This window comes from Oxyura jamaicensis, chromosome 7 (assembly GCF_011077185.1).
Source record: "Oxyura jamaicensis isolate SHBP4307 breed ruddy duck chromosome 7, BPBGC_Ojam_1.0, whole genome shotgun sequence".
Lineage (NCBI taxonomy): Eukaryota > Metazoa > Chordata > Aves > Anseriformes > Anatidae > Oxyura > Oxyura jamaicensis.
In genome coordinates, this window is record NC_048899.1 from 11,814,900 (window position 1) to 11,839,256 (window position 24,357).

Sequence of the window (24,357 nt, forward strand, 5' to 3'; positions counted from 1 at the left end):
AACATTTAAAATGTGAATTGCTCCCATTTACATGACATCACTCCTTTAAAAGTTACAGCCTTAAACATGAATACCTTTTAAAGTATTAGATAGTTTACCTTATGTTAGACTTCTCTTGCATAATCTGCTTATATTACCATCCTCTTACTAACACACAGAAAATGATTAATCATATGTCCAATGAACTCAAACCATGTGTGTCCCGAAGGCAGAATGTCATCACATTATATATTGGCATAAACATTTCTACTACTCAGCATTTTCCAACTGTGTTTATTGCACATGACCTACAATATTTGGTAAACAAGTGTGTACAGCCATTTCTGTGATGAACATTCTAGCATTACAGTGCATTTTTTAAATTTGTATCACAATTTTCCATGGAATACATCAGTTCATACATTTGAGGTCTCTGAATGTACAAATGACTAACTGTCAGCCGCAGTTTCCTCACCTTAGGCTATATTCTGTCGGTGGTTTCAATATATTTTTCTTAATTAAGTGATTTAATCAGCCACAATGAGTAGGTTGTTTCTTGACATTCTGTAGAGTTTTATTCTACTTACCCAGCATCTTCACTGAACTCCTGGTACTGATCAGTACAATCATTTTAAATCATAGAATCATAGAATCATAGAATATCCTGAGTTGGAAGGGACCCTTAAGGATCATCAAGTCCAACTCTTGACACCGCACAGGTCTACCCAAAAGTTCAGACCATGTGACTAAGTGCACAGTCCAATCTCTTCTTAAATTCAGACAGGCTCGGTGCAGTGACAACTTCCCTGGGGAGCCTGTTCCAGTGTGCAACCACCCTCTCTGTGAAGAACCCCCTCCTGATGTCAAGCCTAAATTTCCCCTGTCTCAGCTTAACCCCGTTCCCGCAGGTCCTGTCACTGGTGTTAATGGAGAAAAGGTCTCCTGTCTCTCGACACCCCCTTACGAGGAAGTTGTAGACTGTGATGAGGTCTCCTCTCAGCCTCCTCTTCTCCAGGCTGAACAGGCCCAGTGACCTCAGCCATTCTTCGTACGTCTTCCCCTCCAGGCCTATCACCATCTTCGTAGCCCTCCTCTGGACACAGAGTAGCAATGTAGCAAGAAAGAATTAAAAGATACTTACCAGAAACTATCACAATGCTTATGATACTGGTTTAAATTACAACCGCCCATATTTTAGGGGATAATATTTTGTATTTAGCAATATCTATTTGTAACTTAATACAAAATTTCTTTGTTAGGAAAGAAAGAAGAAATATACATAGCTTGTAAAAATATTTATGTAGACTTTAGATATATATATTTTTTTAACAGGTATGACTTAAAGTTCCAGATGCAAACATTACAGCTTGTGGTATAATCCCTTGGAATTTAAATTTATTTTGGCAACTTTTGAAATGCATAACCTTATTCACACGTTTCTTGCTATCCTTATACAGAGGACTGTACACATGTTCTTGCATTACAGTAATCTAAAAATCTCAAATACAAATAAATGTTTCTCAGCAGGAACAGTAAATAATTATGTAAAAAAGTCAATTCTATGTCTTTTCAAATGTCTGATTTCCCAGGGAGGTGTAATAGTCAAAACTGGAGTAAAGATGTAAACAGATTAAAACATAGCAACCCCTCAAAAAGCATGATCCTAGCATCCTAAGCATAGCTGGGAGAGTAAGCACAAGAAAGGAATCTTTTATGTAGCTGTTAAAAAAAAAAAAAAAAAAAAAACTGTCTGTGACAGTCCTTGGCTACGTAGTTGTTAGGGTAGCCACAGTATATACCAGATAAACAGTTAAAATTATGTTTGATATAAATCACAATCTGAAGAATGTGTGCAAATTCAATTTAGAAATTAAAAAAAAAAAAAAGGTTTTCATGTTTAGCAGCCAGAAAAAAATACATTTTGAGCTGCGCAAATCCACTGCCAGATGTAAGGCTAACTATTGGCTGAACACTGACCATGTGTTTGAGCCATGCAGATCTGAAAACCCCTCCCAGAGCCAGATCTGCATTGCAGTCAAGGAAAGAACAAGATTTATTTCCCCTGCCTTACTCTCTTGCACAGCTACATAGGCAAGCAGGAAATTCACCTGCAGTTCCTCCCCTTAATAAAACATGCCCAATAATACTCATTGTTTAGCTAGTAGTACAACTACTGCTAACTAGTGTTTTCCAAATCATGGGAACAAAGAATGAACACTAAGGTCAAGTAAAATTATATACTACTTTCAAGAATTTTGATCTCAAGAACAACGGATATTACCTGCTATGTCCTTCATTTTTCTCCTTCCTCTATAAGATTTTTTCTTTCTGTAAAGAAAACATGTACTCTTATTAAAATTCTTTGTAAATAGTTTGTATTTCTTACGTTTCTGCATGCTGTGATGATTTTATTACATATACTAATATCTCAAACCCAACCTATTCATTTTTATTTTAACTGGAGTTTTCAACATGTAGGTGGCTATTACAACAGGATTAAAGCTGTTGAAAAATGACATTTTTCCCTAATACATATGCTTCTTTCTGTTTGATCTAGATTTAAAGAAAATGTTTGCTAACACAAGAAGTCTAGCATTAACAAAGTATGTTCCTTTTAAGAGAGCCCTAAATATACCCTAGAGCCTAGTGTAAATCAAGCATCATAGACTGTTAGACATACATTATTTTATCACAAGTAAGCTTCATAAATGTGATTGTTGTCACTTTAACATGACACGCTTACACTTTGTCTAGAGCATAATTGTGCTAGTAACAAAATTCCTAAGATCCAGACCATAAATGTAAATGAAATGTGCACAAAGTTACAGAGCCAGCCATGTTAAAGTGGCATCTCAGCGAGGTATCTTTCCTTCCCTGTAGAGGTTTTATTGTTTGGTTAGTCCTCATTATCATTCCCAATGATAATTCTTGTTTAATTTATGTGAGAAGGCTTCTAAGAAATAAAATTTTAAGAAAAAACTGAGATAAAAAAATAGACAAAGCAGTTTATGGAATAAAATAGAGTCTAAATACATTCAGATTTAATTAGAACCCAAAGAATGCAAAAACAATTGGGGTAAAAAATGTTTAGGACTGTATTCATTTCTACAGCAATTCCAAATGCAGGATTATTTTCTGTGGTACATATCTGGCCCACATATAAAATGTTCAAAAGAGTAAACATTTTATAAGAGGATACAACTTGTAGAAAAAAAAAATAATAATGCCACGTCTCTAAATAGAAACAAAATATACAAAGGGAAAGCAGTTCAGAAGTATTTCTAATTGAGGTTGTTGCTAATTGATCTGTCTCAATTCCTAGATCACAGCTCTAAGATGTAACTCTTGAGGAATATAAGTCATGCAAAAATGATCTAAGGTCTCTGACAGATGGAGTCTAATGGATTTAGTTGCAAGAGTTCAGTGTTATTTCCCCAATTGTTTGCTTGAGGTTATTAAGCCTGTATTAGTCTGGTGGACAATCATGTGTGTTTTTCCTTCAGATAAACTAGGTCAGAGACTGACATATTTATTAGGTAGTAAAGTTAGTACGGGACTAAATTGAAGAGGTTTACATATCTATACTCATTCTGTGACTTCAGTAGAAAAAAAAAGTAAACAGAGAGGGGAAATACTACCTAAAAACACTGCAACTAAGTCTTCCACAAACTGCCAGTGTTCTAGGGTAGAAAACACTTGAACTGGCACAATCTGAAGTGGAAAGGGTTAGTTTACGTATATAGAGTATTATTAACAATTTCTGAACTAAAGCAATTACAGTAGCATAATCAGACTACTAATTCTGATATCAGTAATCAGGTTATGTGTTAAACATATTTTTTAACTAATGACGTAAATAGTATTCATGTAGCCTGTGCTGCACACGAGCACAGGAACTGCCAACCTGTTATCAGAATTTACATGAATATATTATCCTGTCTTTGTTCAGTGAAGCTCAGCAAATTAAATGAAGTGCAGAGGTGAAAACAATTGCTTCTAAATGAAGAAGGTAACAGAAGCTGCAGTTGCTTGCACAATAGTCGAGCATCTACGGTAATACCTATGTTTGAATATACTGTATTTCTAAAACCCAGAAAAAAAAGAACAGAATGGTAAATATCTTGTCCTGAAAATCACTTGAACATTTTAGTATAGAGCATGTAGGCCTTCTGATCAAAATTGCTGTTGTGTCCTTCTCAACAGAGGAAACTGAAATAAATTTAGACCAGCTACATTTACAAAACTACCATCACAATACAATCATTTAATTAATAAGTCAAATTGTTTCTGCAATCTAAGAGGCGTATGAAAAACACACTTGGTTCACCGAATGGATTCTATTAACATTACTATTCTGGAGACTAGAACTCAAGATCAATTTCATAGTCACATTCATAATCTCTTCCTAAGAGTAAAAACAAACAAACAAAACAAACCTTTGGACAATTTCACCAATGATATTTCTATAGACAAAGAATCTTTTCACAATCTAAAACCATGTAAGAGCCAATCAAAAATAAATAAACAAACAATTAAAAGAACAGGATGAAGACTGAAATTTCAGCCATGAAAATATATGAAAGTTAAAGGCCTTTCCCAAAATTTTTTCAACCAGGTACAATCTACTGTTCCCATGGCTTACAAAGAAAAGAGTACATTTGCAAACACTGCTAGGAAAAAAAAAAAAAAAAGGCATGTCAATCATCTGCAGAGATAACCAACGCTAGGTCTGCTACAGAATGTGAAACTACATATAATGATGAAACTACATCAGCCAGAATACAAGACAGTCAACCTCCATGACTGATACATAAATGAATATCAGCCTCATGAAGGTATTCTTCAAATTGTGAGGCAAGTCCAGTATAAACTAACAAGAATCTTTGCAACTGACAAGTATTTTAAGACATATTGCCAGCTCTGTTGTCTGTCTCACAGTATTCAAGGACAAGAGAACAAGGAACATAAGTGACATACATGAATAATTTTATTTGAAATAAAAAGTTAAGCTGTGCATTATACTTGGGGAGAATACATGAGGATGAGAAATTGATGATTTTAGTTGTACCACAAAGATGATCTGGAGGTTGCTAAGATTTCCATGCAATGTTACTTTGTAGGAAGTCACCCATCTTCCGACAGATTTAATACTTCAAAAACTTATTTGAACTGAGGTACACTATAGTAGAAAGACCATTTCTGAACCTATTGTAAATATCTCTACATATTAAAAAATATATATTTTTAGAGAAGTTAAACAGGTTTTGAGACTGATGCTTAAGTCAAAATAAAGGTGCTAACTTCAAATTCCAAGGTTGTATTCTCCCATTTTTCTTTGTAGGAAATGCGGGTTAATGACACAGACACGTGAATCTGCAGCTGATACTGAATTTCCAGTGCTTTATAACCCTTTCAGTCTGGTGCTTCATATGGGGGTACCCACCCAGGGGCCTTCCAGTGAAACCGCATCAGTTGGTGTACTCATCTGCAATGCAAAAAGATGTTTTTTGTTGTTGTTTTTGTTTTGTTTTGTTTTAATAGGGGTAAGTGCCAAAAGCGGGGTTAGGTCATTGTTCTGAAATAGTTACTGGAACCATGAGAGGACAGGCATAAACAAGACTGAAGAGGGTACATTTTTATGCCTTTTGTTTTCCTCCTGTCATTTTCCAGACAAGGAAAAAAAATGCTTATGTACGTGCTTAACTCTTCACTCTGCTATATTGTACATTAAATTATTGAAGAAAAACCCTTCTCTTCACAAACTAACCCTTGTTGGTTCGTGGTGACAAAACCCACTACAAGGAACTGGCGATGCCTCCGCTGACGAAGCTCCAGAGGTTCGCCGAACCGCCCGCATTGGTTCTGGTACTCAACCCGAACCCACCCCCGCTTCCAACGGGTGCGAGCTGAGCAGCCTCCGCTCGGCCATCTTTTCACAGCACCCCCAGGACAAAAGCGACGCCAGGAGGCAAAAAAAAACACCTCCCCCGGCGGGGTCGGGGCCCCCCGCGCCCTCCCCCAGACTCGCGCCCGCGGCCCCCCCGCACCCCCCCCCCCCCCCCCCCCTTTTTTTTTCTTTTCCCTGCCGCTAAGCTCTGTGAGCTGCCTCCCTCAGCGGCAGCGCTTCCACAACCCCTCTCCCCACAGCCCTCGCGGGCGCCTCTCTGCTGAGGCGGAGGAAGGGAGGGGAAGGGGAAGGGCGGGGGGAGGCCGGCGGCCGCCCTGACGTGAGGGGAAGAGGCGGTGCTCGGGCGGGCGCCGCCAGTAACGGCTGCGCGCCGGCGTCTCCACCCCCTCAGCGGGCGGCGGTGAGTGCGCCAGGCCGGCTGCCGGCGTGGGACCGAGGAGAGGGCGGGCAGGCGCTCGGGCGGACGCTGGCACGGTTATATCTTTTCTTATCTCACCTCTCCTCCCCTATCCCCACCTTCCCTCCGCGGCTGATCCTCGCTTTCTTCTTTTCCCCCCCTCACGCCCGTTACGGCGGGGACGGGGCCGCTCCGCCGCGCGCGGCCCGGGGCTAACGGCGCGGGCGGGGGAGGGGAGGAGCGGCGGGAAAAAAAAGCGGCACCGGCCGGGGGGCGCGCGGCCCCCCCCCCGGACCCCCCCCCCCCCCCCCCCCCCACCTGGCGCAATCCCCCTCCGCCTTGGTGGCGCGGAGCCCCGAGCCCGCCTTCCCGCCACGTGACCCCCCCCCTTCCCTCGGCTCCATATTGGCGCTGGCGGAGGCGGGTACGTGCACAAAATGGAGGTAACGGCAAGCGGGCCGCCCAGCCGCAGCCCGCGCAGCAGCGGTGGCGGTGGTGGTGGTGGTGCACTGAGGCTGCAGCAGCGCGCCTGGGCGGGAAGGCGGGAGGGGGAGTGGGGGGGGTTGCAGCGCGCGCAGTGCTGCAGCGCGGGCTCGCGTAATGGCGGCCGCGCCGTGCTCCTCGCCGCCTCCCTGCGGCGTGGCGCGGGCAGGAAGGGGGGGGGGGGGGGGGGGCGGGGCCCCGCCCCCCCCGCGGGCGCCCGGGGGGCGGCCCCCCTTGGGGGGCGGGGGGGGGGGGGGGGGGGGGGGCTCGGTGCCGTGCTCCGGTACACGTACACGTAGCAGTCAGCACGTGTAGGCCCCTCTTATGGCCGGGAGCGGGGCGAGGCAGCCCTGGAAGTTTCCCGTCGCCCTGTCTCCACGCCCCCAGCCGCACATGCCCAGGAGCCTCGGCGTTCTTTCTGCGGCAGCCCGCCATGGCCCTGGTGGGAAGCACAAAGGAGCGGCCCCGCACGCAGGCCTTGCTTCAGGACTTCCCCGACGTGAACCGGGCCAAAATCAAATCCAGGCTGGGGCAGTCACCCCTGCCCTACCCAGGGAGAAATACCGCCTCTTGCTTCTTTTCCCTCTCTTCTCAAAACCTTTTTTTTTTTTTTTTTTATTTTCAAGCATTTCAAATTACTTTGAAATGCTCAAAGTATGGTGAGTAAACATGGGTCAGGTTTTTTTCTGGGTTTTGTGACCCTTCCTTTGCAAGCTCAGGCCTTGTAGAATTGAGAACAGAGACGTGACGGCTCACACTAGTTTCTGTCCCATTAAAAGCCAAGAAGAAACTGGATCCCTGAGCAAAACAGCTAAAAATAGCTCTGTTTTCCACGTAAGCAATTGTCTTAGTTGCTACAGGATTGTTGAACACTGACAAACTGGAGGGAGGATGAACTCAAAGCATTTGAACATGCTTCAGTAAAGTTTGGTAACCCATCACATAGTTACTAAGCTAATATATTGTTTTTTCTTCCCAGGAAATGTTCCTGTTGGTGTTGGGAATAAACTGCAAATGCACTTAGAGCTGAAAACCTATTCTTTTGGTGCTTTAAACCTTACCTTTGGCAAGATACGCTATATGCACTTAGGTCCAACTTTGTCTTTTTCAGAAAAGATCCATACATCTCCACTGTATTCTCAGAATGGACAAGTAAATTTCCATCTTGGGAATGTCAATTTCCCCTCAACCAGCACCTCTTGTCTCTCTAAGAGACGGAGTAGCCTTACAAGTTTCTTGTAGTAATTAGGTAGTTCCTGGGAACTCTCTGTCCATTATAGCCAACAAATTTGTTCTGATTACTTTCATTTCTGTCATTTAAGTTGCAGTGTACAACTGCTTCAATGCTAGTTAAACTCAGTTGATAAGAATGCTTTGACTATTTTTAAATCAAAGCGAAAACCAATATTTTGTTGATATTAATTATAAAAATGCTAGTATTTACAGTTTAAGTTTCCTGTGAAACAAGGTAGGAACAGAGCTGCACAGGGCTGTGTACCACTTCAGCTGATGGTACTCATCAGTAATAAAGCAGTTCTTTTTTGTCCATCGTGCCTTCAGATGCCATCATGGCAGAGACCATGCCTATGAGCTTTATGGTGGCCAGTATGGAGCCCCACTGGGGAAGGCAGCAGGTGATGAAATCAGGGAGCATTTGCAAACTTTCCATTACTTAAAAAGGTATCTAGGCCTAGTCCTTCCCTCAATAATTCCAAAAGATTTATTTCGCCATACAGCAACATTTTTTTAAAAGCCCTTGACTGCTGTGTGATTTGAGGAATTGAACAGCTCAGGAGGTATTAGGATACTAAGTCCTTCAGCTAAGTCAATCTAAGTTTTATTTGAAGGATTTCAAGAGCAGGTTAACATGGCACAGAGGAACTGAGGATAATACAAATGCCCTGACATTAGTTCATAAAACCTTTAAGATTCTTAACACCTTCAATCACAACACTCGTGATTTCACAGTTCTTTAATATTAAGGTTTTAATTTGAACCCTAATTTGAATTTAAACATGGAATTATATTATTCAACTTTGAATAAGTGAGTCATTAGTGAAGACCTACCTGTCTTTGTCTATGCAATAACACTTCAAAAACAAAAAATAAAAAACAATACACTTAATCTTGTAAATATCAATACCTCTAATGCAGTACAAATGCAATTTTACAGTACCGTATTACTGAGTGGACTACGTTGGCTACTGCAATGATTTTCAAGAAACACCTGGCGTAATAGTGAATTGTTTCCAAAGATAGTAATATAGCATAATAAGAGAAATCACCTAACAATGAATTTAGGAAACTTGATTTAAAAAAAAAAAAAAAAAAAGTGAAAACAAATGTTTCTTTCTTTGAATGCTTATGTATGGATGCACTGACTGAGTTTATCTTGTGAAATACTTTTTATAACTTCATTAATATTCATTGTACTCTATGTGCTCAATTTTTATCAAAATAGTAACAAAATATATAATTTGCAAGGAAAAGTAACAAAAATGAGCAGCGCTACAGATAGCTAGGGTTCAAGCGTTAAAAATTTCTAGTTCTACAAGAACAGAATCACTAAAGGGTCCTTCCACTGGTGTTAGTGGAAAATATTTTTCAGTACAGAAAACATTCCACATCCTGTAGTATTCCAGTTTGTAAGCCGCTGGGTTACTGATTTCAGTAGGTTACACATAAGATAATTCTAATAAGCATTATTTCCAAAATGTTTTTTGCAAAAATTTTGGATTTTAAATCTGGAGAAGTAGAATTTGATTTATTATTATACACGGGTTGTATTCGTGATAGTTGCATAAGGCAATATTTGAAATACGTTGTTCCACAGGTTATAACTTCGGATTGTACCAAGTTATTCCAACGCTTTGACCTGGTAGCAGATGTTCTTTCTGCAGCTACTCTTGGGGCAAAATAGGCTGAGGATTTTTACCCTTTGAAATACTTTTTATATACATATATACATACACACTTTCATTGCCCCTTTTCCCCTTCTGTAAAGCCACACCTGTGCATTGCAGCCAGAGAAAGGCCCTACTTCACAGGAATTGGGGTAAGTACTGACTTATCCAACCTGTTTTCTAGGTTTCCTAAATCTAAAAGAAAGGCCGAGTTAGAGTACCCTTCGAAAATGGCTGCTCTTAAGGAAGAGAGAGAGGTGGAAGACTACAAGAGAAAAGGAAGACGATCTTCACAGGTGAGAGAATTGCTTTTTTTTTAATTAAAAACAAGTAGCTTTAAGGGGAAGAGATTAATAAAAATAGTTAACTGTTCCTATCTGATACGTTAATTCAGAACTTTTTTTTTCTACCTTCTTCATCCCCATAGTAGCAGAGTAACTTTAAAGTGCTGTATAGTAGTTACAATTCTAAGGGGTGGGATGTTAAGTATAGTGGGGAAACGTTGCTTTTATAGTTTTGTTATAACTAAATGTGTAAATGTATGCTTGTGACTAAGGTGTAATTATTTTTCTTTTAAAGAAATAGATGCATCCTCAGAATATTGGCAGGAACTCGATCCTTTCCTATCTTCACAATCTTTTTTTTAGTGGGAATGAAGACAGGTTCTTTTGTAATAAAAAATGGTTGCCTAATAGTCACTGCAAATGAAAGCGAGGCTGTACTAAGTAAAAATAACTGTTTTCTTTTGCTTCTAGCAGAAATACCGTAGACTGAATAAGGTGCGTAGTATAGAGAAGATGGTGGGGCTGTTCTGGGAGGATGGGAGCTAGTTACTTTGGGGCAGGGTGTGGAAGTGGGAGGGGGGGAAAAGTCTTAATACCCTTCAGAGTACAAACTCAATTTTAAGATTAGCAAAGAGGGTATTAACTATGCTTGTATGGCTTGTAATTGAGACGCTGTCTGATTGTATACTTTGATTTGCTTTCTAACGTTACTTTTCCAGGATGCCTGAATATTTTAAGCTAGTTAAGCCCACCTTTCTCTGGCGATCATACACTGCTGTAATATCAGAGGGTTAGAGTTAAGAACAAACCTTTTTCTGAGTTGCATGTATCCATTAGCTTATGGTTACTTTGTATTGAAGAAATGTGTAAAGTCCTCTTGCAAACCAATGTTTCAACCCTTTAGCTGCCCTTGGACTTCGGCTAGAATGTAACTGGGGTTCCCCAGCTGCCTGCAAAATGAGCTTGTGTAGTTTACAGAAGTAGCTTGGCCAGGAATCCACATAAATGCTATTAAGTTTCTAGGGAAAATATTTTCCAGAGAAAGTTGATTAACCCCAGTTGTCTGCAAGCTTTTGAGCTCCAGAAGTCAGTCTAGGGTTTAGCTGAACATAAACTTAGCCGTAGTGACAGGCATTTTGGGATGAGCTTGTTCCTAAAGATACAGTACATGGCAGGGCTTCATGTCAAAACAGGGCCTTTAGAGAGAAATGCTGCAACTTCAAAATGCTGATCATGCAGAACCCCTGCCACATGAAGGTTGAGTTTCTTGCAAACTCTGAATAAAGACAATGTGTATCTACAGCAGTATTGTCAAAAAATTTGTAATTTTGCCAAGACTGTGATTTTTACAGGAATCACGGGTGCGAGCTGCCTGTTTTTTCTTCTAAGGCGCAGGCAGACTAAACCAAGCGTTTGGGGTTCTAGGTAGGATATAGAAGCCTGATTTCGATTGTGAGAAAGGGTGGCGCAGAGAGAACCAGACGCAGCCCCAAAATGCCGGCCTTGGCGCCAGCACGGGCTGCCCTGCTGGCTGTAACGCGGCCCCGTCAGGCCGGGCGGGGGCTGCAGGGACACTCCTGCAGCGCCACTGCGGCGCTGGGACGGGGCCAGGGGCTGCTTGTGTGCGCAATCCCACTCTGCCATGGCCCCACCCCTCCGGCTCCATATTGAGTGTGGAGGAGACAGATCAGATCGCTCACAAAATGGAGGCGGTCTGTGCCGCGCAGGGCTTCGGCTTGAGAAGGAAGTAGCTAGCCACGGCAGGAAGAAAAGCTCCCCGCCTCCACAGAACCTATTAATATGTTTGGGAAAGCACTTAAAATGCTTAGGGGGAAGGAACATAGTCTCTTTCCAGCCTGCTGGCTGCAAGCAGTCAGGGAATTACCGAGCAGCCCTCCCTCCCTCCCCCCCGGCCCCGGATGGAACGCTGCAAAATGGCGAGCTGGCCCGCAGCCTCTGAGTGGGAGGGAGGGAGCCTGCTGATCCTGCTGAGGCAGTGTCATAGTTAGAGGGAAAGACATCATGTTGTACAGGGCTTGCTGCACAGGAAAGGCTGTTGTAACTAGTTTGCAGCGGAAGGATTGAGAAACAGCATCCTGTGTGACAGAGAAGAGCACTCTGAAAGCCCTAGAGATGCTTATCCCCAGCGAGAACAAAATGCCTGGAAAAACAACTCGTCCCTAACAAAGTACCACCTTTTATTTGTCTGGAATATTCCTATAAAATAGATGTGTTCTGAGGACAATCATTTTTGATGGAAGAGAGAAGTTATAACATCAAGAGTTTTTTTTTCCTATGTAAGAACTGAAGTTCGTGTGCGTGTAATAAAATAAGTGGAAAAGGACTTCGCTTCTCCTTTCAGGAGTGACCCGAAGAGTTCTGGGGTCATTCTTTAAATGGAAAAGCAGTCTGACTTGCTAATTGACAACGCCACAGACTTAAGCAGCATTAGAGAACAATAAAAAGCTTTTTTTCTTAGGTTTCTGGCTTTGGAGAAGTCTAAATTCGATATTAATAATAGTAAAGTCATAATAGATTCCTTTTATTAAGAATAGGAGAGTTTAAAAGAGTCAATATTCTCAGCTTTAACACAACCAGCTAAAAAGTAAGTAGTGTAAGTAAATGTAAAAAAATGCAGTTAGCAACAGAAAATAATACTTCACTGAACCTAAAGCAGTTTCTATATACCGTAAGTGTATTAACTCTTTAAGATTTTAAGTTTCCACGTAATTAAAAAGATTTTTTTAATAATACTTCTGTAGTTCAGATCACTTAGGAGACCACGGAAAAGAAGTTTTATTTTAGTCATGGTGCCATTGACTATCAGATAATCCTGTAGTAATGAAGTTAGTGCCTTAAATAAAAAAATGTTACTAAAAATGCTGGGGCTAGCTCTTCCTCAGTTTAGCAGGTTTAAATAAGAGCGAGGATTAGTCCCAGCCAGCTTTTCATAATCTTAGGCATTGTTTCCTGTAGTTTAACCCAAAAGTTATAAACCAATGGATATCTAAAGCAGCATATAATTAAAAAAAATTCTTTTATCATGTATCACATCACCGTATTCATTGCTCTGTAGGGTGGTTGTGTAGTACTCAAAGGGATGCTTTTCTGACCAACACTAGCACTGCCACCTCTTTCATTTAAACTTGCAGAAGCTAAAGCACTTCACCTACAGGCTTGAAGCAAGGCATCTATATGTAGAAGACTACGGCTGGTTTTATGTAGCTCAACTCTAAGATTTGTGCTTCTTAGCACAGCAGAAACAGTGAAGCCCATTGTTCATTCCTGCAGCAGAATTGAAGTCATATGTGGTGTAGCTGACCGGCACTTCGTTGCAGGATGCAACTCACAGAAGTACCAGATTGTAAAATAAGATCTTAATATGGTTGCTTGTTAGAAAACTCCTCTCTTTGGGGATGGGAGAAAGTTGTAAAATGATTTTTTACAAGGTTTTACAAGATTTTTTCAAGTGCACACTAAATAAAATATGTAACAGAGCAGAAACACTAATGCATTTTAAGCCCACTTTATTCTATAAACAGATATCTTTTTGATATTGTAAAGAGTTTCAATTTAAACTGAAGTTTTAAGTTTGCTTGTTAAGTTACCAGTCTTAATCCAGTAGTTATCCATATTCCTGGTCATTGATTAGTTATCATTCAAGATATTTTTTCTGCAAGACGCAAGTCTTTGTTAATTCACATTTAAGAGGTATTGTCCGCAACACTGAAAACCAGATTCGTACTTCTAATTTCTTGATCGTGTGCTTAACTTACAAATTTATCCAAGTACAAATTTGCATTATTAAATAAATTGGAATTGATCAATTTTCTTTAAAGTGCATAAAAATAAACTTCAAAAATAGTTGGAAATCAGATAGTCCAAAAGACTTAAGTGCTTGATTTGGTCAGTAACCTATTTTTGCCATTTGCATACTGTGCTCTTCATTTTTTGATTGTTCCTTATGATTGTGCTTCATGAAGTGTTAGAACTTCCCTTTATCTAGCAGTGCTTCATTGCTAATCCCTACAGAGCAATATGCAACTCGAACATAAGATGAGCATAAAACAAATGCACTTGGAGAGGAGGAAAGTAAGCAACCAAACTATTTAGTGCATTGAAGTCTCCTTACTGTTGTTTGCATTTGAGCATTCTTAAGTTGTTAGTTAGTTACTGTTTAATTAAAATCACACCTCATTAATTGTTAAGTTTATTATGCTGCTGTCTACAACCATTAGAAGACATTGTTTTTATGTAAATGTGTTCCACCTATTTGTAGTTATATGCACAGATAAGTTTTAGTAAATCTGTGAAATGTTAATTCTGTGGTTTGTATTCAAAATATGTATTTTATTTTTGATTTTATAGGGCCATGAGCCTAAGGAGCCAGAGCAGTTGAGAAAGCTGTTCATTGGAGGTCTGAGCTTTGAAACAACTGATGATAGCTTGAGAGAACACTTTGAAAAATGGGGCACACTCACGGACTGTGTGGTAAAGTGTCCAAAATTAGTTTGTGCTTTTGAAAGGATATAGGCACTTACTCTAGTACAGAAATGCAGAGTGCCCCCTGTATTTTTTTAGGTGATGAGAGACCCACAAACAAAACGTTCCAGAGGCTTTGGCTTTGTGACTTACTCTTGTGTGGAAGAGGTGGATGCTGCCATGAGTGCTCGACCACATAAGGTTGATGGACGCGTGGTTGAACCAAAGAGAGCAGTTTCAAGGGAGGTAAGTTAGGGTTTTAGTTATTTTATGTCTTAATTTCTACTTAATTATTTAAAATGCTGAATGTAATTTTTGGTGTTGCAGGATTCTGTAAAGCCTGGGGCGCATCTCACAGTAAAGAAAATATTTGTTGGTGGAATTAAAGAAGATACAGAAGAATATAACTTAAGGGAGTACTTTGAAAAATATGGCAAGATTGAAACCATAGAAGTCATGGAAGACAGGCAAAGTGGAAAGAAAAGAGGCTTCGCTTTTGTAACTTTTGATGATCATGATACAGTTGATAAAATTGTTGGTATGTAATTGTTTAATGAGAAATGACTTGCAGGATAAAAGTGTAACTTGAGCTTTCAGAAAAGCAGCACATGGAATATAAGATGTTGGCACGATGAGCTATTTGACTGTTGTGAGCAATGGAGTAGCTTTAATACTCCTTTGAAAACTGGGGTCATGCCTTACAGTAGCTTTCTATGAGAGTTGTACAGCATATTGCTTTCAATTACTTGAATTTCTAATGCTGTCCTTTTTCTCAATTTTTCTCTAGTTCAGAAATACCATACTATAAATGGACATAACTGTGAAGTGAAAAAAGCACTCTCAAAACAAGAGATGCAGACTGCTAGCTCTCAGAGAGGTAAGTTTGGAGTTAGGTAGGGTTATATAACATAACTGGTTTTCATTTAATGTAATTTAAGCAAAATATTTTGTAGGTCGTGGGGGTGGCTCAGGCAATTTCATGGGTCGTGGAAATTTTGGAGGTGGTGGAGGAAACTTTGGCCGAGGAGGAAACTTTGGTGGAAGAGGTAAACGACTAGAATGTTTCTGTAGAAAGTAATTTCCACATTTGCCAAGTCTTTTTTCGTGAACACATGTTAAGTGTTTAAGCCAACAATCTCATCTGTTTTGTGTTCCAGGCGGCTATGGGGGTGGTGGTGGCGGTGGTGGGAGCAGAGGAAGCTTTGGGGGTGGTGACGGATACAATGGATTTGGTGATGGTAAGTGTATTGCTCCTTCTTCTCCCTGCCTCCTGCCAGCGTAACCAGCTGTAGTCTTAACTCCACCTTGGACACGGAGTCTACTTCAGTGATAATGTGCGTTGTAGTGCTGTGAAGATTAGAGGTTTTTGTTTTCCTTTCAAAATTATGGGTGGAAAAATACTCCCCTATGACCTAATGTCATGAGGTCACATAGCAGTTGTCATTGAGAAAATGGAATTAAGATAATGGTGTCAGCTGAGATTACTAAATTAAACAAAGCAGTGACCACCTGGCATACCAGAAGTCTTTGCAGTCAACTCCAAGACTTGTTCATTACTATCTTTTCATGATGAAGTTGGATGAGTATCCAAAATCCATCTGAAGAGAAGAGTGGAAGCTGCCAAACAGCTGTGATAGCAGCATTCTTTTTTGGGGGGAGGGGGAATAAGGGAAGCAGCGATTAGTTGTTTGTCCCAATCCTGTAAGCGGATACACATAGTGATCCTGAGTTCTTTGGGACCGTGTCCCAGTTCACAAGTACTCCATTGGTATGTCTGAGAAAAAGTCAACTTCTGGAATATTGTCTTTTGGGTTCTCTGGGTGACTCGGGGAAAAAAAAAAGTATCTGATAGCTTAGACAAGTGTAAATAAAGTTGTATGTCTGGATAAAAATATAAACCAGAATTATTTTGAGAGTTTGCCTACTGAGTAATTTTAGTTCAGAGGAATAAAGAGGATGGTTTACAGTAGTGACAGCCACTTGTGCAAAGAGGCAGCTATTACATGTTGTATATCTGTGTACTGTGCATGAGCTAGAAAAGTTCCAAGGGCAGTGCTTCTAGGGTAGGCATAAGCTAATGCTTTTTTTTCGTTTGGATTGAACAGTTCAGGTAAATGATGTAACCACAGTGAATACGCTGCAAGGGAAACAACTGGGACATTTTTGTGTGCTTGTGTTTTTTTTGTGTGTGTGTTAATGGGCTTTTTTTTTTTAACCAATATTTAGCTTTGATGTGCTTAGTTTGACTTTTTTATATTCAAAGGTGGCAACTATGGAGGTGGTCCTGGGTATGGCAGCAGAGGAGGTTATGGTGGTGGTGGAGGACCAGGATATGGAAACCCAGGTGGTGGATATGGAGGTGGAGGAGGAGGATATGATGGCTACAACGAAGGAGGAAATTTTGGAGGTGGTAAGATGACAGCTCTAATTAGCCAAACCTTTTTTAGTCAGGTTCGAGTAGTACAGTGGCTGAAGTGTGGTATTGTATAAGATTAGTTATGAAATTAGGTGTTAATGCAGATTAGTGTGTTAAACAAGGAAAATTCTCTTCCATCTGGATCAGCTTTGCTTAAACTATAAAATATTACTTTGCCTGTAACTTTTCTAAAAGCAGCTGCTGTAAATCCGTGTGTGGGAGTAGGAGAACTTAAACTTTTGACCACTTGAAATACAGTGGTGTTGGGTATCTGTTCACACCACATAGGTCATGTCCTTCATGAGGACTAAATGTCTAAAGTTACGCTTTTTATTGTTTGATTGTGAAACAAGGTACTCTGATTAACTTTTTATAAATGTGGTTGTTTTGCCAATTACACATTCTAATTAGACTAACTGGATGCCATTTTATTACAGTACTCTTTTCCAGTGGTAACTAGTGTAAACCTTTGATGAGTAGATACTATCAGGGAAGACACTAAACAAAATCAAAATACATCTAGCTGTGTCCTGTTAAATAATCAGTTTAGCCACGTTCCTGTTCTGTGTTGTCAGTGTTAATTTCCTTACAGGAGTTTCTGAATGCTAGGGTTATTTTTTAGACCTGTGGTAACTTCTTTAGAGGCCTTTAATGGCAGATTTTTCTGATTAGAATATACCACAAATACTAAAACATGCAAGATTCTTACTGCTTCTTACCCAAGAATTCTAGAAAATAACTTGCATGGACCTAGTGCAAGTTTTGGCAGTTTAAGTGCAAAATCTTGTGCATATTTTCTTAATGCTCTGTGATGTCATGGGCATGCAGCATATATACAGCTCTGTCACGTTTTAGAGCAAATAAATTGTATGCTTGGCTTGTAGTTTACACGGTTGGTCATAACATGCAAAGCTCTGAGCAATGTGGAAAAATGGCATTGAAACTACTGTGCTTTCCTGAGTTTCGAGGCATTAGATTTGGCCTCTCGTGGTAACTTCAAATTGCCTGTCAAACCTATATGAACATTCTAATATAGCCTGCTACTTTTCATTTTCAGTGAAATACCAGTTTCCAATCTTAGAAATGCTAAGGGTTTTCTCTATACTGCATATTGTGAGCATAGGTAGCATCCACAGTGCTTACATTTCTATTTTAAAAGGATGTAAAATACTGATGATTACACTGAAATTCATAATCTTACAGACTTCATAAATTCACACACCTGCTTTTGTTTTAGGTAATTATGGTGGCAGTGGAAACTACAATGATTTTGGCAATTACAGTGGACAGCAGCAGTCTAACTATGGTCCCATGAAAGGTGGTGGCAGCTTTGGTGGTAGAAGTTCAGGCAGTCCCTATGGTGGTAAATAAAATTCTATACAGAAAATACTTCTTTTGTTTAATCTTCCTTGTTATTAATCGTAAGTTTCAATATGTACCCTGTTTTCTTTGTAGGTGGTTATGGATCTGGAAGTGGAAGTGGGGGCTATGGTGGTAGAAGATTCTAAAAATACTACCAGAAAAAGGGTAGGTGTAATTCATATTTATAATGATGATGAATAATGTACAACTGTTCACTGAGAGTAATAATTTTCTTATCCTGTATTCAACAGGCTACAGTTCTTAGCAGGAGAGAGAGCGAGGAGTTGTCAGGAAAGCTGCAGGTTACTTTGAGACAGTCGTCCCAAATGCATTAGAGGAACTGTAAAATCTGCCACAGAAGGAACGATGATCCATAGTCAGAAAAGTTACTGCAGCTTAAACAGGAAACCCTTCTTGTTCAGGACTGTCATAGCCACAGTTTGCAAAAAGTGCAGCTATTGATTAATGCAATGTAGTGTCAATTAGATGTACATTCCTGAGGTCTTTATCTGTTGTAGCTTTGTCTTTCTTTTTTCTTTTTATTTTCCCATTACATCAGGTATATTGCCCTGTAAATTGTGGTAGTGGTACCAGGAATAAACAAATTAAGGAATTTTTAACTTTTCAATATTTGTGTAGTTCAGTTTTTCCACATTTAGTACAGAGAACTCTATAACAGAAATAAAATGTAGTTTAGGGTGTTTCCTTGTTAGTTAATAGAGAGGATTAATGCATTTCTCAATTACTATTTTGTATTAATTTAAAGTTAACAATAGAAACACCTATTGATTTGCAGTCTTAAAGGGGTCTAGTCTCAGTGTATATATGTAACTGTCATTGATATGAGTTACATAGGCATACAGAGGGAAAACATCTGTATGTTGCATTATAGTTTGTTTAGATGTATAACTAGGATTGAGTTACTCAAATTAGTGTTTGTGAATTATAGAACTAAGCTTTACCTTCAAATGAAAATTTCAAATTACTTTTTGGTTTGTGCATATTTTTTTAATTTGTAGTTCTGTATTAGTACTAGCGCTTCAAGAAAATAAGGCATGATAAATATTTTAACAAGACCAACTTTAGTCACATTCAAGCTGTCTCCCGTCTCCTTTGAGATGTATAAGGGATAACTGCAGTTGCTCAAGTTCTGGGTGAAGAGAAAAAGAAACTTGCTTTTTACCTTTTTATTTATTGTAATTCCCGAGAAGTTAAGGTGGGGTGGGAATCAAGTGCCTGTTTCCTTGGGATATACAATGATTCTGTTTCAATAAAACTATACTTTGGGGAGGGTGGCTTGGAATTTTCATCCCCTTCCTTTCTCCCCATTTCCCTCTCCCTCACACCAGATTGTGCTATTTCAATTAAACAAGGCGTCATAGTGAGAGTAATAGGTATGTTCCTAAATAACTTAATGGCTATATACTTTCTTGCATGCACCCTAGGCAATTTTCTGGACACATTCTTCTGACTGGGAGCCAAGGGTAGCACAGGTGTAATCACTGACAGTCCCAGGTAATGCGTTCCAAAAGCCCATTTCCAGTGGGCGCTCTAACTAGCATAGTCCTCAAGTTTTTTTCCCTTACGAATATCTAAGCTCAGGTAAGAGCCTGAAGATGAAACAAAACATGATCTAGTTGTATTTTACTGACCAGAAACATTTCCCACAACACAAAATGGTACAGTCTTAAGTGTCCGTAGGCAGAATGGTAGTGTTTTACAATTTGATTTGATGCACTGGAGTAGCAAATCTTATCAGCACATATGGCTAGAAATTGTACTTAATTCTTACTTCTGACCTCCAAATTAAGGCACTACAGTCTGTGCTTTTGACAGCTGATGTGACTTCTCTCTCAACTATTGCCAGGACAGTGCTTTCTGACAATTCAGAATCAGAAGAGTAGGGACACAGTCAATAGAAGAAATATTCAGACACTTGACAATATGTGATTGATATTGGAATTACTCACACCTGTTTCACTTCTGGGTCAATGTGCAGTATAAGGTAAATGCAATTCCAGTGTAGGAATGAATCTGCAAAGATGTATGAAATGACTCAAGGCATAATCAGTCATATTAATAATGAATTATAATTTTAAGAAGTATTAGAAAAATGAGTGTGTTGTTTGAAAAAATTAAACTGTTATTTAAACAATGTTATCGGAGTGTATTTAGACTGCAGTACACTAAAACAAGGAACCGCTGTCAAGATGGTAGCCTCCAAACTGGATTTCAAAGTCTGCTTATTCTTTTCTGTGGAGTTTTAAACTATAACTTAAAGCAAGAATTGCTGATTTAGTGAAAACTTCTGTTGTTGTACATAATTTGGGATTGGGGGTGGGGTGGGGTGGGGTTGGGGGTGGGGAGGTTGTATGTCAATAAAGGCGTTTTTTTTAATGACCCCTTTGGAGTTTGAAAACACATTCAAAACCAAAACACATCTCACTAGGGAGTGAGACACCTAACTACTGACCTGCTCTGTATGCTACTACACCTAGAAGATGTGTAGACGTGTAACTGGGGCCTGCATCTGATTGCAGGGACAACTGGAGGTTGGGTTTGATGTCCCTTCTGAAAATTGATCTGGTATTTCTAAAACTTTTTAGAATGTATTGACAGTGTTCTTTTTAACAGGGCCTCTTGTAGCTGTACTGTGACAACAATGTTAACTTTGAAAAATAGTGTCATAATAAACTTTATGAACAAGATCTGTATGCAACCTTTTAAGAGATGGAGTGTGTAAGTGACCGCTTTGTAGGTGGGTGGGGTAGCTTAGCTGTTGTTTGTGATGTGGAAAAAGTGTAAGCTGTGAGGACAGTGATTAACCAGTTTTAAAGAACCTAGGATGTACTTCTTTGATCCATACTTTGCTAAGGAGACTCGTAAGACAGGACTTCAGCAGCCTATTGAGTATGGAGAAGTCAGCATAATTAAAGAATGACAAGGCAGCAGGAGCAACAGCTTCAACTTCCAGAAAAGTGAAGGCATAAGATACTGTGCTGATAGTGAGCAGCTTTCCAAAGGCTAGTTAAATCCGCTTATCACAGCTGAAATGTCGAGAAGAAAGTCTAGGAAGAGTTCTTCACCTTTTGGAACCTCCTTGAGTGATAGCTACTTGAGTTGACTCAAAATCAATAGGTCTAGCATTTAGACCTGAAAGGAAGGGCAATGAGAATAGGTAAGGTTTGCCTTTAAATTTTTCATGAATTAAAAAGAGTAGCGGGAGGTTTTTTAACAAGGTAAGAGTAATTTCTTTAATTTTCAGGTTGAATGAGAAGCTGCTGCTTGACAAAATGGGGAATGTCTTGCACATCCTCTTCAATTGAAGGTTTCTGACTGGGTAAGATTTGTAGTGCATAGTAAAACACGTGTTTAATGCTCATTTCCTTCTTAGGCTTTCCTTTACCAGCCTTCTGATAGTAGGGAAAGCCTTAAGTATAAAGGAACAAGTATTCCCGTGTGTGTCATCCAGTGTTTCTTGTTCTGGATTAGGGCTGTCTGCTGACATAACTGCTGTTCCAGAATCTTCCTTTCCTGGCAGGTACAAAATTGTTGTGTTTCAGAGATCAACAAAAAGAAACGATAAATGTTTTGAAATACATTCTCGTAGTTACCATGAAGAGTGTGCAGTCTGCTTTTGAAAAATTGTACTTGCAACAGAAATGGAAGCCTCACCCAGTGTGACATGAAAAGGTTATGACACTCTTAAGCAGCTCATCACCATTCACAGATTGTATTGATTCTGCAGTAATTCCATAAACACGTTTCACATTTGTTAAAACAGAGGTTTCCCTCCTAATAAATGACTCTTAGCTTACCAAGTGAGTTTGTATCCAAATGGAAATGTCTGGTTCCCTTTCAGATTTTTGGTGCTTTCAGGGTAGGTTAATGGAGGCTAATATTGACAAGTGATACCCAGCTGAAAGCACAACTGTATATGGCTCAATGGCAATAAAATAACTTCATGGAATCTGCTTTATATGCAAGTGGGTTCTTAACTCTTGGAATGTCTACTTTCTTCTGTATCATACTGTTACACGTATGGGGTATTTTAATTCCTTTTTGGATAGCAGTTACTTATTTTAACTTACCAGCACATTTGCATCTGCGTAGTATTCCTGCAACAATCTGTTTCTATTTCAGTGTTGGTTATGCTTAATTTACTCAGAAAAAGGCAAATTGAATACATGTATTTCAGTTTCACTTAGGCCTTAGGAAAATTCACAGACTGATTCCACTAGTGAGACTTGTTACTGGCTGTCTGAATATCTAGAAAGCAAACTTCACATTGTAACATGTACAATCAGAAGTTAACTTGAAGTATTTTACAATGGTAATGTGCAATTTGCATATAATCAGGAGCTACTTACTAAATGGAAATCTCACAGTGAGTGTATACTTAAATAAAATGTTGGCAAGTATTTTTACTTAGCCAAGGTTGAGCTAAAATTCAAACCTGCTGCAGTGAGGTCCCAGTCTCTCCTTTGCGTAGTATACTTGATAACTTGTTGGCTTAGGTGACTAGCTTGCTTCCTTACCCAGAGGTTGAAATACACTTTTCCTCTGCTATGCAGAGGCGCTCTTGAGAACTCATCTAGTCATGTAAAGGTAGAAATACGTAACAGGGAAAAGCATTAATGTGGCTTATGCTTACTCAGTTACAAGCAAATGTTTTTGTACTGCGGGGAAGGAGGAATGTTACTTTTTTTTTTTTTTTTTTACAGTAAAGCAAAATTTGCTGGTTTGCATCCCATTACGAGGCCTGTGTGTAAATTTCCTTTCCAAATTGTGCTCGAGGGTTCTTTTTGCACTAAGTGTGTAACTGGATACTCAGTTTTAGAGTTACTTTCACACTTGGATTTACAACTCTTCCTGATTGATTTGCTTCATTTCAATTATATCCTTTTTATTTTTCTCTCAGAAATAAACCTTGTCAAAGATGAATACTTAAGCATTAATTCTTAATGTCTTAATGAGGAATATTTGGTCAAGTGTATCTTTGTCTAAGAGGCACTTCCAAGAGTTAAGAATATTATTTAATGACTAGGTTTTTCTGTAGCAGTTGCTATTGAAAATAGCAGCTGTAAATTGAGATGTGAATAAAATTGCAAAGCATTGGTCCTTAGGCTAGAGTTCTACATGATCCTATTTAATACCTAGAGCTATGTTAATTTCAAATCATACTTTCAGGTAATAAACATGTATTTCTCCAAAAGGAGTCCAGGCTGATGCAGATTTGATAAATGTTTTGTTATAACAAATTAATCACAGTATCTTAACTTTGATATACTTTGAGTATTTTAAGGTGGGAAGGGGAATGTTCCTGGTCTTTCAAGTATTGCTTGTGTGATATACTGACTTGCTGCTGTCTTTGGTTCCTGTATTTAGGACATTAACTTTTTATTCATACACTGTCTATACTGCAATGGAATATTCACTTACATATCAGTCTGTGATCTCTGACAAATATGTGTATCTTGTGTGGAGCATGAAAGAGCTTGAGTATCACTAAAATTCAGATATCTGATGGATGATTCTTTTTCTGCTGTGGGTACTACAGGTTGACATCTCTATCTAAGATTAGCTTTTTCCTCAACTAAAGTAATCCAAGTATCTCCGTAGAAGAAAAATGACCTTCATGTAGAAGATAATATCGCAAGATTGGAAACAGAATAACGTATTTTAATAACTGGCAAAGACTTGAAGAGCAATGGTGCTAGTATGGTGAAATCTTATAACTTGTGGTTAAACGAGTTTTAAAATATGGAAATTAAAAATTTCAATATAGTCCATAATGGATTGAAACTTGTTGAAAATTATTTCACTTTTGTATCAAAATAAAGTGTACATTGTCAAATGACTTAAACTCCAAAATGTGTTGCCATCACCTTTTTTTGTTTAGTGCTGTGAGGAGCACAAACTGATCTTACATTGCAACACAATGGCAGGATCATCTTTCCAACTGGGAACTGCAAGTCAGAAGTTAAACTTGATTCAACCCAGCTCCTGAACTTTAGTTTTAGCAGCTTCACAACTGAATGACTTAATAAAGAAATAAATGGTTTGCGTATGGAGACGTGTCAGTGTGTGAGGGCAGCATTGGGGTGCATTAGAACTTACAGGACTTGGCAATGTCACTGGTC

The 24,357-nt window shown here is 39.3% G+C and overlaps 1 protein-coding gene across 19 annotated transcripts; it reads left to right on the forward strand.

Annotated features, from left to right (window-relative positions):
• Nucleotides 1–6,180: 6,180 nt before the first annotated feature.
• On the forward strand, nucleotides 6,181–24,128 carry HNRNPA3 (heterogeneous nuclear ribonucleoprotein A3). Of its 19 annotated transcripts, none has more exons than XR_004752490.1 (14): nucleotides 6,208–6,361; nucleotides 9,855–9,966; nucleotides 10,426–10,449; nucleotides 14,323–14,445; nucleotides 14,536–14,682; nucleotides 14,764–14,974; nucleotides 15,224–15,313; nucleotides 15,375–15,482; nucleotides 15,594–15,674; nucleotides 16,700–16,846; nucleotides 18,090–18,215; nucleotides 18,308–18,379; nucleotides 21,480–21,554; nucleotides 23,775–24,128. XR_004752490.1 is itself a non-coding variant. In XM_035332108.1 (13 exons), the coding sequence occupies exons 2-12, from the start codon at nucleotides 9,901–9,903 to the stop codon at nucleotides 18,358–18,360; spliced, it is 1,176 nt and encodes a 391-aa protein (XP_035187999.1). In that variant the 5' UTR covers nucleotides 6,181–6,287; nucleotides 9,855–9,900; the 3' UTR covers nucleotides 18,361–18,379; nucleotides 18,466–20,922. The 19 variants fall into 19 exon arrangements, 16 of the variants coding, with proteins under 16 accessions (XP_035187999.1, XP_035188005.1, XP_035188010.1 ...); XR_004752488.1 differs by having other exon boundaries at nucleotides 21,480–21,907; nucleotides 23,775–24,089; XR_004752489.1 differs by lacking the exon at nucleotides 23,775–24,128 and adding an exon at nucleotides 21,756–22,335.
• Nucleotides 24,129–24,357: the final 229 nt, after the last annotated feature.